Here is a 14,003-nt window from a genome sequence, read left to right as displayed (position 1 = left end):
TTTCTAAAATTTCTCTGTGTCGCCCATGCCTGAAGGCATAAAAACATCAGTAGCTTGCCGTGGCCACCTCTTGACTCTCCAGAGCTCTTCCAGGTTGTGGACAGGGTTTGTAACTTTCTCCTGAGCAGTCACAGAAGTCCAGCATGTGTCTGGTAATGCTTTGCATGTTACTTTGGTGGGATGTGAATGTATAGACAGCACTAATCGTGATTCCGTACTTATTGTGCGTACACTGAGGTGAGCAGTCAGAATGAAAAGGAGAAAGAGAAGTTTTAGTGTAAGTTTCTATTTTTAAGATAAAAGTAACAAAGCTGCATTGTTTATTATTCTTTCATAAATAGCATATGGATTTCGAAAATGTAGGTGACAATTCTGCAATCTTATTTATGTGGGAGTTCCTACCAAAGTACAAAGAAAACATGCTTGAATGGATAGGAGTTTCATGAACAAAGCCACAGTAGACTTAAGTTCTTAGTGAAGTCTTTTTAAGATTGCAGAATGCACTCAAATGTGGATATTTAACAAACAGGATATTTAAAAAAAAATAAATTTAAGACTACGGAGTATCAAGTACCACTGGAAAGAATTAGGATGTTGTATTTGAGGTCACAGGTATAATTGTCTAATTAAGAAATTGCTGCCTAAATGCACTTGTAAAATGTTATGATGCATACTTCCAAAGAACTTCCTGTACAAAAGAGTTAAGTTGGATTTATGTCAGCTTCCTCTGGGTCATCGTAACTAACCTTTGTGCCCTTCCGAACAGCTTCTCACTCTGGTTTTCTTTCATCCATACCGCGTTCTGGGTGACTGAATACAGGCTGGTAAATAAAAAACAAACCCCAAGACCTGTGTTTGTTACTGTTAGGACAAAAAGCTTGGTTCAAGAGGGGAAAATACTGATATTGCTGAGCTGACCTGCACATACTTACTACTTGTTTCTCCGTTCTCTTTTGAATGTATTTTGCTGAATCTCTCATTTGTATCTCTGGCTTACTAAGTGACAGTTCTTTGCTTTGAGCCTCTAACTAGACTTCACTGATACGGAATAATACTGTACCTGTGAGGAAACTGAAAGTGTCAGGTTTTTTGGTGTACGTATAAAAATATTCTCGCTGGTTTCTAAAACAGGAATATATTAAAAAACTGAAGTAAGTCTTGATACCTCTGGTTGCAATTCCATACTTCCTAGCTAGGGAATAAATGCTAGATTTTTCACATCACAGAGCAGGACCACCGTATAACACGGTGTGGTAACTCTGTGATGAAGTTTCAATCAGCTATACGCTCCCAATAGCCTCTCTGTTGAGTTAGGGAAGTTTTGGAATTTAATACTATACCTTGGCAGGTCACCTCTTACAGGAAACCGTATGTTTACTTTGGCTGTATGTATGTCTGCTCACTCTGCATAAGTTGATCTAACTATCAAGTGTAAAAGAGAAGCCATTTATGTTTTGCCAGTTAGTTTGATTATTTTTAAATTTTTTTTTAACACAAGTCATTTTTTTTATCTGGGCCTTTTGAAACAGAAAACCAAGAAAACTACTATTATAAATACTACTTGACAAAATATTTTTTTTTCTTTCCTCTTTCAGATGAGAACTCTCCAGCCAATTTCTGGGATTCCAAGAATCGGGGAGTGACTGGCACACAAAAAGGACAAATTGTATGGCGAATTGAACCTGGCCCCTATTTTATGGAATGTGAGTACCTGTTTATCCAATGCATATCCAAAGGCAAGCATGCCTTGTGTCAAGGCAAGTCAACAGAATGGCATTTGATATCCATTTCATCAATCCCTCTGATAAACCAAAGGAATTGGTTGTATTGCTCTAAGGGGCAGCATTTTCCAGTGCATTTGCTGGACATTATAAAAATGGCGTTGTACTTAGATGTACCTTTGTATTCTAGGGATGTTCGTAGACAGTATGCTTCACTTTAAGGGAGGAAGAAATTGCCTTGTGCAATGTCATATAGTATATATGCATTGAAAGATGAAGTCTTTTCCCAAGAAATCTAACATTTCAGCTGGACAAACATTAATGGTAAATGCACACAAAGGAAAAGGTAGTAAGCTAGTAGTGCTTGCTAATGTTTGTTAGTATGAAGGTTAGACTTGTCTCTAGGAAGTACCAGCCCCCTGTCCAGTTGCATCAGGATTTCTCAGCTGAAGTTTTGTTGTGTTGGGAAATCCACTAGGCAATTTTGAAATGTTGAGAGTCTCTATGTGACTGGAAGAAAAAGTCTTCAGTTGAACTCCGTAAGGAGTACTGGTAGTCAAGCTTCAAATCAGAGAGCTATGCCACTCCCTTAGGTGACCAGGATTTATAGGAAGCTAAGCCACTCTGCTCTGTGCCTTTTTTTTTTTTTTAATTATTATTATGTCCTTTGTTTTTTGCTTTTTGATGAAAAGGAGCTATCTTACCATCTGAAGTATATGATCACCTAAAGAAATTGATGTTTTAATCCTAGGAGGTTGTGTGTGAGCTTGCTGGAAACTCTGATATGCTAAGCATCAAAGTGGCAATCAGTCCCAAAAGAGCTGTGAGCTGCTGTACCACCTGTTTAGCCTCACAGCAATGAATCTTCCTTCATAAATTTAAAAAAAAAAAAAAAAAAAATACTCCCACTCTGTTACTTCACTGTACACTGCAATGCTGCTAACTGTAGGTCTTGGCAGAAATTTTTATTCTAATTAACTGATGTAACAGCAATACATGTATTTCAAGAGGTGTTGTATACCCTGTACTATAAATAATTATTAAAACTTCTTATTTCTAGAACTCATCATTGAATCTTGCCAAGTTACCCAGTGTGTTACACAGCACATTTCTTTAACAAACAAAAGAAGCTTTAATAGGATAAAATTAAATTAATTTTCGGGAGTTCATGACAGGAAAAAATGATTGAACTGAAGATGAAGATCAAGAAAATAATAAAGATCAAGATAATTAACTTTCCTGGTCCCAAAGACAGTGGTATATTAAAGCAGATTAAAATGTATGTTAGAAGAGTTCATTGTCTTGTACATCTGCTCTATTAGTATTGTTGCCAGTATGGACAGTTTGACTTCAAGGATGTTTGTCACTATCTTTAAGCTGGTTATTTGTTGCCCCATAATGTATGGAGCAGAGGCTCTTGAACAACATTTTTAGTTCACGTGAGTAACCTAGGCTAATGCTTCAAGGACTAGTAGTTGTGACTTAAAATCAGCTGCAGCTGACTTTGCACTTTGCAACTAACTGCACTTTGCAACCAACTGATATATTGCAGGATGTATGTTCTTTCGTTGTGGTTAGCTTTACTAATGAACAGTTTTGCTGCCATACAATGAACAAGAGACAAGCAATTAGGCAACAGCTGAGAACTGTAAAAAGGAATGTTTATGAGCATATGTTGGTATAGCACATAGTATGGCAGATAAATATGTCACCAGTGACACTTGTGTTGCTAGTGAGAGGCCAAAAATTGCACTTTTTTCTGATTCCACTTTTTAAACTAGAAGGCTCCACAGATACGTGACCATGTTTGCTCCGCAAGCTTCTTCTTACAGCTTATAGGTGGCAAAACAACTCTGATGCAACTACAGGCAGCTGCTCTTTTTTTTTTTTTTTTTTTTTTTCCTTTCTCCTTCTTTCTTTCTTTTTTATTCTTCAGATCACCAAGTCACAGCTCAGGCAAATGCAGCAGGTGGCTGTGCAGTTCAGGTACAACCAGTTACTGCCTCTGCGGTGCAGCACCAGGCTGGGTGTGGGAAGAGCTGTGCTGTCAGGGTTCTCATCCTGCTCTCTAGACGTTGTTACTGCCCAGCCTGTGCCAGCCACAGAGATGAACTTAGCTCCCCTGTTAGCCTCTTTCTTCTGCTGTGGTGCTGATATAATTTGTACTCTCGGTGTAGCACTGCATGTGATGCCACTGTCATAGCAAGGGAGAAAGAGGGAGAGGCAAATGGAGAGGCTAACATCCCCAGTAAATGTGTGCCTGATTATTGAAGTGTATCTCTGATGCTTTTATCTGCTATTATTTTCCAAATTTTGGGAAGAACTCTACAGTTGTAGATTTCTTGTGTTTAGAAATATCTTTGCTAAGAGGCAGAATATATCAGATACAGGTCATGGTGTTAGGGGTTTATCATATTTACTCCTCACAGTAATGACATGCAGCAGACCATTAGCAACTTGACCATGCTTCTCTAGGAAAGAAAGGAGCAAGTGGAGAACAATCCCCGATTCAGCAGCAATGTCCCTGAATTTTTGAAGCAGCAGCTCCAATAAGAAGCAACAATGTCTGGGGGACCAGCATGGACAAAATGTGTAAATGAATCAATCTAAACTCAGCTGGAGACTAATTACAGCATAGGAATACTGGTTGCATCCAACCTTCCACTTTAACTGGGACCAACACTAGGACCAAATCTGGTCAGCTGTGGTTTGTAAAGCACACTATTGAAAAAGTTCAAGGACAGAGATTTCATATATGCTGTAGGTAACCTTTTCCAGTGCTGCAGTATTGTTCCAGCTAAAAATATTTCTCTGGCATCAAACCTGAATGGCCAAAGCTTAACTTTGGGGCCATTGCCCCTTTGAAAATCTTCTGATGGAACTAGAAAGAGTTGAGTTTATAATATTTGTCTTGCCTTAACCTCCTCTTCACCAGACTAAACAAGGCCAGCTCCTTCAGCCTCCCCTTCCCAACCATCTTTGTAGCCCTCTGCTGTCCCCTCTCCATTTTCTCCGTGGTCTTGAACCTAGGGACCCAAAATTAGGCACAGTATTCCTCACCAGTACCAAGTAGAGGGGGACAGTAACTTCCGTCTATCTGCTGGCCACGCATCTTCTAACATAGCTTGTGAGGTGGTTTGTTGTATTTGCGATGAGAGCGTGCGCTGGCCCATATTCAACTTGAGCCCAGTTTGTTTTCAGCAGGGCTGCAGCTTTGCCAGTCTGTTCAGAGGCCGTAGTGATGCACAGGGTGGCTTCACCCTTGGTGCAGAGACTTGCAAGTCTCCCTCTTGCACTTGACAACATTACTGTTGACCCAGTCCTCTAGCTATTGCTCATGCTCTGATGTGTAGAGGGGCTCCAGTAGACTGATGATAAACTAGGTATATAACTGAGTTAGAGCTGGGCTTATGTCACTGCAGGGTTTTCTGGCTTGGAGCTGTTTCATGTTTGGAGCACAGACAGTGCTTAATTGCCACTGCCTACATCCTGCTATATCTATATGATTGGCAGGCTCCCTGCTCTATCTATACACAAGGAGAGGAGGGGGATGTGTGCTGCAAGCCTGAGAAGCCTTGAACCAGCTCTGGCAATGAGGACTGATGATGTTTGTTAACAGAATTACACTAAATAACTACAGTAATCCTTTCAGATTTACAGTCAAAACTGGCCTGAAGTTGTCTCTCATTTTGGCAAGACAAGGTACAGAAGTTACTAATGTTGAATGATGAGTTGAGATCAGTCAGCATGCACATTACCCCAAAGACTTTAGTTGTGTTTTTTCTGTAGCAGTGTCAGAGCTTAGGGACTTTACATATCTTTTCACCAGTAATGTAACATCTCTGTAGGGTGAAGTGCAGAGCATGATAGCATCACTAACAAGCCATATGCAAACAAATCTCATGCAGGAGTATTTCCATTTTAATTGTATTAATGTTAATCAGTGGAAGTCAGCTGGATTGGGCCTCAGATTCCTTCTGCAATCCTTAGATTTCTGTCTTTTAAGAAAAGCATCTTATGCCTTAATTTGGGAAGCTGTTTTTCCATAAGCATAATTGTAAACGTATTAATAGTTTCTCTGAGGTCTGTGGAATTTATGCTTATGTTTCAAGGTGGGCTTTGCATAAGCATTTTTCTGAATTTTGTATGACTGTGTATCCTCAGTCCTGTAAATCAATTTTCCAGTCATTCCATTTATTCCTCTTAAAATCCTTCCCTATGGATTCAGTATCTCCTATTTCCCAAACAAGTAACATGTAAAGGCATAGTTTGCCATCTGCTCTATTCAGATCAAGCAACCTGCAGAAAGGGCAGGGAGAATCTCATCATCTTCATACTAAAACCAGACATTAATTCCCCTCAAAGCATGCAAAATTAGCAAAACAAGAATGATCAAAAAAACCTCTCACTTGCTTTAGACAAAAATCAACACAAAAAATTCTGTAGACTCTATACTGAGAAGGGAGAATCAAAGGAATCAACAGTGAAATAATGAGAAATGAACTTAATGTATTCCAGAAATACAAGCAGCCTCTGAGGGGAGTGGCTGAGGAAGGGGAAGGGGGGAAGAGTATTACTTGCAAAGTACCAAGTCCAGCTCACCATCACAAACAGCTGGTGTCCTTAAGCTGTCATCTCGAGACAGAGTGAGTGGCTCTGAACTGCAGAACCAACCAGTGCGGAGGCAGGTGTTCCTCTCTTTCCCCTGAGGAAGCAGCAAAAGTGCCATGTAAGCATGAAAGGGAACTCAGTCATTTTACAGATTCAAGAAGGTGAATTTGAGCATCAGTATGCCCAAGATGCTGTTTCCTTACGTAGTAGAGGTGGCTTTAAAACATCCTGCTTTGAGGCTTGCTAAAATGTGGGGGAAGGAAAACAATGACTCACTAGATGGCTCCTTCAAGTTGTTTGCTGTGTAAACTACAGAAGGGTTGCTAAATGTGGCTGCAGCTCAACAAATGGTTTTCATCCTTCTCCTGTGAAAGGAAAGAAGAAGTGCAAGGAGTATTATTCTGAACAGGTGGTGGCAATAGTGTGAAGGTGCAACACAGCTTAGTGCTTTCACATTTCATATGGTTATCTGGTATTAGGATGGCATCAGGCTGTTCAGGTCCTTAAGTACGTCAGGACCTTAAGTACGTTGGGACTTTTAGTCTCTGGTGCAAGAGAGGCTGCAATTGCCCCAGGAGTGATTTTTAGATGGCGGAGTGTTTCTCTGGGTGTAGCAGTCTGTGAGCTTGGGATGGCAGGGTCTCCCTTTGGGGCATCGTGGTGGAACAGAGGTGATGGTATTCCTTATGGAGAACAGAGCTAGCAGAAAGATGGAGTAAAATGATCCATAGAAAGGCTGGTGATAGAAAAAGCGTGTGAAAGGAAGCTTGAGTTTTATGAAGACTAGTTGATAAAAGCTGCCGGTCGGTTCTAACTGTGGCTTCTAAGTCAGTTTTCTGCAATATGGGGAAGGACAGGTCATGTCGGAGGTGCCATGGGAGGAGATTCAGTATAGTACAGTCACTGTCACGCAACAGGTTAACTGGTGCTTATGCATTTCCATATGCAAAGTCCCCAGAAGCTAAAAGCTGTACTTGTTCTAGTGGGTAAAACAGGCCAGGGCTGTTTTCTGCTGCTGGGAGCAAGTGGCACAGCGTGACTTGCACCCATGCAGCCAACCCTTCCCCCTGTGTCGAGGATGCATGCTCACCGTTCAGTGGTATGGATGGTCATGTGCTCGCACCTGAGTCCCTGCAACGATCCTGCCTGGTTTATTAGTACAGGCATGCGCTGAGAGCATCCTTTGAGACTGTATTGGACTTGTATTTATAAGTTACAGCTTTGGTCCCATGAGTATTAATTACAGTATCCACAAGAAACACCTTCACCTACTTTACCCGTAGCGTAATGTCTTTGTTGTTATTTATAACATTTGAAGTCATAGTCATTACTGTGAGTAGAACAGAAATATATTGATTTGCATATATTTTCTTTACTGATGCCGTGGCTTTATGTTTTGAGCAGTAATCCGTAGTGCAGTTGTTAGGATTCATCCAGAGACTGCCAGTCTTGTCACAGCAATCATTTTCAAATCGCCTTTGGGATGTTTGTGGTTAAATTACTTCTGACGCCACACTGCGATACTCAGATGCAGTGACTGCACAGATGCTGTCTGTTTTGTGCTTAAAATCTCACGTTTGAGGCACGAGTAGACAATGAGATATATTCAGAAAACGTGGTAATATATGTGTTTGCATTACACTGCTATCATGTTACAAATGAGGTTTTGTGTGGAGTTCTCTGTATTCAGTCCCTATTTCTATGAAATTACAACTTTTGCAAAAATAGTGTATCGAGACTGAAACTGCCATACTCTGTAGCTAGCAGAGCAGACTCCCAGCTCCCTTTTTGTTAAAAAAGCTAATAGATACTGAAGGAAAAAAAACTCAGTTTAATAAATTGAACTTGATGTGGTTTAGCTTTTAAGGGCTCCTGTAGCAAAGAGTTAATGTTACTAGAGATATGAGCACATTTTAGTATTTTTTCATGGTTTTGACCAAAATGGTCAATGTTAATGAATGTTCTGTCAACATAATTCATTACTTGTATACAGTCTTTATGTTTTTTGACCGTTGAAATGAAATTCTATAAAGGTCATGGTTTTCTCACATGGAATTGTACTGGAATTGTAGTGCCCTGCAACCAGCACCCTTTCAGTGGTTTGTCTGGGGACTCATGGTTATTGTCCCTATCCTATTTATAAACACATTCACTGAGTTAGAAATACTTCTATTATTCTATTTATATCTGTTGTCTCTTAACAGCTATTTTTGAGTATCACAGATAACTGAAACAGGATCAGACCTTCTATTTTTTACATTTGTGGCAAGCCTTGTTGACTTCCTTAAGCACATAATACCCCCAGCATTTTGTTTTAAAGGTTAGATTATAATTAAATGCTTTGCCAAACTGGAATATAATAGGCAATGCTCGTGACTGTAAATAAGAATGTTTCAGAGTGACAGCAAAGTGAGCAGGACGGGTAGGGATAGGTAGGCACTGTTATCTGAACAACCACTTGTCCAAGTAGTTCCTTTGAAGCAGGTTAGATGAAGAGAGACCACTGGGACATAAACATTTTCTGTTACTGATCCTAGTTTATCTAAAAAGCTTTCTGTAAGTCTGCTTAAGTTACTTTATAGGTTTGGGGGGGGGGGGAGTTATCATTCCTTCTGTAAAATAAATTCTGTGATATACCTGCTGAGAGAGACTGCAAGTACCTGGAGGAAGCCAGCTTTGGCCCTTGTGTCCTGCTGCTGTATTTGCTATGCTGTGCTGTTCCCAGTAGGAAGTAATTGAAAAGGTACATAGTTAAAGTCATGCAGAGAATAGAATGCTAAATGTCCAAACAAGATGGTTGTGTTCACTGAACTCTCATGCTAAGGAAAATAAATTCAACTGGCAGGATGTGCAGAACACTTCTAAATTCCTGCACTTGTCTATGAGGTATTTGGGTTCAGCTGGGAAAAATTAGGGTTTAACCCAGTGCCTTTTCCCTGGATTGCATCTCCCTTTATAGCTTTGTAAAGCCTGAATGCGAGTGACCTAATTTGTTCTAGTGACAAAGTTTTCTTAAGTAAGTTTTGCAGAACATGCTCTCATATTTTTCAAATGAGTTTGTGATGTCACCTTTTTCCTCATTGAATGTTGGAGGGCGTATACTTATATCTGCAGAGAGCCATGGGTTCAGCCCAAGTAACTACCGGCATCTAGCTGTGGTGTCCAGGAAGTATTAGCTGCTGTGCAGTTTCCATACAGTTAACCAGGAGCACTGTTTACCTCCACAGGCTGTCATAACCCAGCTAGGATTTGACTTGTCTTTTGGAGGTGTCTCTGCCCATCCCTTCTCAATGGAGCGTGGAATGATTCCACCTCTAATATAGGCATTTCATTTGACTAGGGTATACCTGGAGCAATGTGTTCTTACGGCGAACACATTTCTTTTCCTGAATTATCAGTCTCCTGGAAAGATTGCGTTCTTCTAGAATTATTTTCAAGTGTTTATGTATTGTGAGTATCTTTCTATCCTAAAGCAATTTTTTGATGGGCAAAGTTAAAGTACTAAAGGCAGTAAAAAGGTAGTTCAAGTGGGGGACTTTGGGGAATTAGTGGTGTTTTAAAAGCAAGTTATTATTTGGTGTAAGCTGATCTCTTTATTATTAAAGAGGCAAGAGTGTATGGTCCATAGAGGGAAGTACAATGCTATAATTTCATGCAGGAGTTCTTTTGAAATTCAAATGTCAATGTTTGAGTCCCAGAAACCTTTGTTAATTCCAACATTTTTATGTAATGGACCTGAGCTATAAAACTATGGTTATAAAATGATAACAGCTATTGGCTTTTAAAGAAGGGGGATTGTGGTTTTATGGAGTGTTGAGATTAATTAACATATATATCTCTTTTTATATGCCTGTGTGATAACTTTTAAAGAATCTTAGATACCCCAATTTCATTTGTGTCTTATTCTTAAATGAAGAAGGAATTTCTTGCAGCCTGTGTGATGTCTAGAGGAATGTCAATGACAATGGGGTGTGTGTGGTATCAAGAACACAGAGCTAGGTACAGTCATTTTTTTCCCCCATGAATGAAAGTACTTTTTGTTCTGAAATGTCATATTTTTCTTTAATGAGACAGCAAATAATCCTGTGGTCAGGTACAGGTGTCTTTCCCGTGCTGGATTTACTGCTATTAAATTTTTCATTACAGATCACATACAAAGCTAGCTAATTAACTTGTTGAGGGAAGAAGTAGTAGGAAAGAAAGAAGAGAAGTGCAAGTTTTCCCCTAAAGGAAACACGTGAAACCAAGGTGACAGGAGAAATTAAAGAAACTGGGAAAACTCTGTAGGTAACACGTGCTATTGTGCAGTTTATAGTATGGAACAGTTCAGAGGAAGCCTGTGTATTAATAGGTTATTGAACTCAACTCTCTAAATATTGAAGTCCTGTTTGCAGATAATCGAACTTACTGTTTTTGGAGAGGTCTGTGTATTTATGGGGCCTTAGTTATAGGTAGTAGGCTGAGATGTGTTCTATCAGGAACAGCCACAGATGATACCTATTTTCAATTTACCTGGAGCTCAAGAATCCATCAGTCATCAAGAAAAAACTATTCTAATCAACATTTTTTTGATAATACAGTACAAGAAATGTCAAAAAACTAGATCATCAGCTGTTTTGAACTGAGAGGGTTCCTCCAAGATTTCTTCTACTCTTAAGTATTAACTGCAGTTTCTAGCATTATTAGCCACGAAAAAAATTACTTGGCTGTCTCTGGTCCTGTGAAGGGATTGTTTTCTTGCTATGTACAAGATCCAGTCTTGCAAACTGCTATTCACTTTGGCAACATCTGCATGCATGTGATGGGTAGGCCATTTTTCAATTTTGTGCTGAGTTTTAAGCACAGCTTCTCTTGTGTTAATCCTGTCGAGACAATGCTAAGAGCAGGTCTGCTGTTCCTGCGTGTAGTGCTGTATAAAGCCCAAAATAAATCAATGCTGCTTCTGTTGCGAACTGGGAGAAAAAGTCCCCATGTCATGTTTTTAAGTGCTCTGCTTTTTCTAATTATTTCTAACAATTAGTCCTGAAGATTTTCTTTTAATTTTTATTTTATATGAAAAGGATCATCAGGTCTATTTCTTGAATCAGACGTTGTTTTCTTCTATCACCAGCTACATACAGGTATTTAAAAGTACTGTATGCTTGTAGAAGTCGTTGAGAGAAAGAAATCTGAGGAGGCAAAGCTCATAGCATTGCATTTCAGCCTTTAGGGGAATGTACATGTCAGTGTAGTGAGAATATATAACAAACTTCTGTCCACCATCACGTTATGGACTGTCAGTGGATAGAAGCAGCAGCTGATAACCTTTGCATTGCTAGGTTCTTTTCAGAAGTGATGAATTGAGAGAAGGTAGTCAGTGACAACAGACTGAATAAACAGCAGCTCCAGAAACTCTTTGAAAAATAAAGTTTGGGTTGCAGTAAAGCTGAGCAGTGTAGCTGGAAAGTAGAGTCTTGGTGGAATAGTTAGTTGTCTTACCATGCTCTCATGTAGTCATAGTACGTTCATAGTGTGATTAAGAGATGCTCAGGACTTGAGTCCCGGTTACTTAATATGTGCATTTTACAGTGTGGAGAGTCCTGCACTTGGTATATATCCTGCCAACTTTCGCAAGTGCTGAAACTCCAGTTTTATGTGAGCTAGAAATTCTTGTGCGTCCATTTGGATATAAGCATTGTTGGTAGGTCAATAGAATTGCTTAGTTTAGGAAAAACCTGCAGGTCCTGACCCTTAACTTTTGGGTCTGATAAGCCTTTGTAGGTGATTAGAAATCCTGTCTGCATTTTGAATTTTGCTGTAAAGCTTATGGTAAATAGAGCGTGTTTTGACTGTGTGTGTGAACTCAGCTGTGAGGAGGAGGAAGTGGGATCAGCAGCTCCTCCACCTCGTAAGTCCCTGGAGGCGCTGTCAGCCAGACATTTCCCTTTGAAGGGTAGTTCTGAGGTGCCTCTTCTTTGTTCTGGGAGGAAGGTAGTAAATAAGTGTTGACCTATAACTGCAGCAAATTTAAAAATAAATAAATAAATAAATAATCCTTTCTGGCTGAGCAGGCTTGCGGGATGGATTTCTGATCCTCCTGAGTAGGGATAAGTGGGTATTTTATCTTGCAGTGATGAAATACCTCAGCCCTCAAGGAATCATGCCGTATGTGTCTCAAAACCTTATACAAAACATTGTACTTTTGTACTTTAGGACTACCGACACACTGTTAAACCAAGTCAAAGGAATTGAACTGCCAAGACTTTCATCCACATCCTCTGGTCTGCCTGAACTGGCTGCTGTAATTTCTGCCTGCTTGTGGCCATTTTTGTACCCAGAGGTAAACCCTCATCCACCTCACACAGAAGAGTTATCCCAACAGAGAAGGAAGACAGAGATATTGTTCCAGATAGGGGAAAATCCCACAGGATCAAGGGCAGCCATAATTATAGCTGTTCTGCTGGGTTGGAAGAATGCAGAGGAACAACAGTGGAGGTCAGGCCTTGTTAAACATAATACTCTTTTGTTTGCAGTAAATGCAGTTTAGCAAACAAAACTTTATTCAGTGGGACCAGAAACATGGTGCAACCTTTACTTTTCCCATGTTCCAATATAAAGTGCTTCAGGCTTCATTCAGATATGCATCATGCAACTTCTTCCAAGTCTGACAGGAATCATCCTAGTAGCAAATGTCTCGGTAAGCCTTTTTCATAGCTGATTATATTGAAATAGTAGCAGAAATACAAGCTGCAGAATTAGGTAAGTTACTTTTTTTGTCTGTTAAGTAGCAGAAGGACCCAACACACAAAGAGGAGATAACCAGCTGCTCTCTATGCTTAATTTCCTGTTGAAGTGTTTCTGAAGACAGATCACTGAATGATGGATCCTACTTGTATAGAAAGAGCTTTCAGTAGTACACTGAACAGCATATTATTAGCTTTCCACCATGTTCAGCCATACTAACATCTCCACTCCTACCAGAATGTCAGAATACCTGTAGGGCTAATGCCCAAACGTTAAGAGTTTGAGTGCTATGGTATTTTATCTCATCCTCAAGTTGTGTCTGTGTTTTCTCTTATTTTACCAGGATCAGGGGTATTTTTTGTTTGGCATACTCAATGATAGTAAAAACTTTGAAAGGTTACACAGAAAGGGAAATCTTATTAGTCACGATCTACAGGAGTCAATACAAGATGTAGTACTTTTAAACATTTTCATCGGCGGTTTGAAATCCACCGATGTATATAAGGCTGTAGAGAGAGGTCTTCGTTTTCATATGATTAAATAATCTAAGAATAAAACATATGTGTAATTTTTTTTTTATTTGCAACTTACAAATCTGCTGGAAAATAATAATTCACATTAACCCTATTATGTTGAAATGGACTTGTCTTTAGAGATCAATGCTGATCTCACTTCCTTCCCTCTGGATCCATACAAAATGTACAGAAGTGGCTTTGTGTGAACAGTGGCTTGTGAATACGTAGACCTTTCTTACCCAGTAGTGACCATGGACATCTCACTGCAAGAACTGGGAAAAAATGAGCTGCTGTTTTTTACTGACTGAGTAGAAATGTAGTTAAAATTAAAAAAAAAAAAAAAAAAAAAAAAAAAAGGCAGCATTTACCAGCTCTTTAGCTAAAACCTCTACTCAGGCTTTCTTTGAGACAGGTGTCCATTTTTCTACAGGTT

General features: G+C 39.6%; 1 protein-coding gene across 2 annotated transcripts in view; it reads left to right on the top strand.

Annotated features, from left to right (window-relative positions):
• The window catches only part of HECW2 (HECT, C2 and WW domain containing E3 ubiquitin protein ligase 2), a 170,329-nt gene that overhangs the window by 87,970 nt on the left and 68,356 nt on the right, over positions 1 to 14,003 (top strand). For both annotated transcript variants that reach the window (XM_030018086.2, XM_030018087.2), the window contains one exon: positions 1,596 to 1,703. In XM_030018086.2, coding sequence (XP_029873946.1) covers positions 1,596 to 1,703 — 108 coding nt within the window. The remainder of the gene's footprint in view (positions 1 to 1,595; positions 1,704 to 14,003) is intronic.

The sequence above is a fragment of the Aquila chrysaetos genome, chromosome 6, assembly GCF_900496995.4.
Source record: "Aquila chrysaetos chrysaetos chromosome 6, bAquChr1.4, whole genome shotgun sequence".
In the NCBI taxonomy this organism is placed as follows: domain Eukaryota; kingdom Metazoa; phylum Chordata; class Aves; order Accipitriformes; family Accipitridae; genus Aquila; species Aquila chrysaetos.
This window is presented reverse-complemented; position numbering and strand designations above follow the sequence as displayed.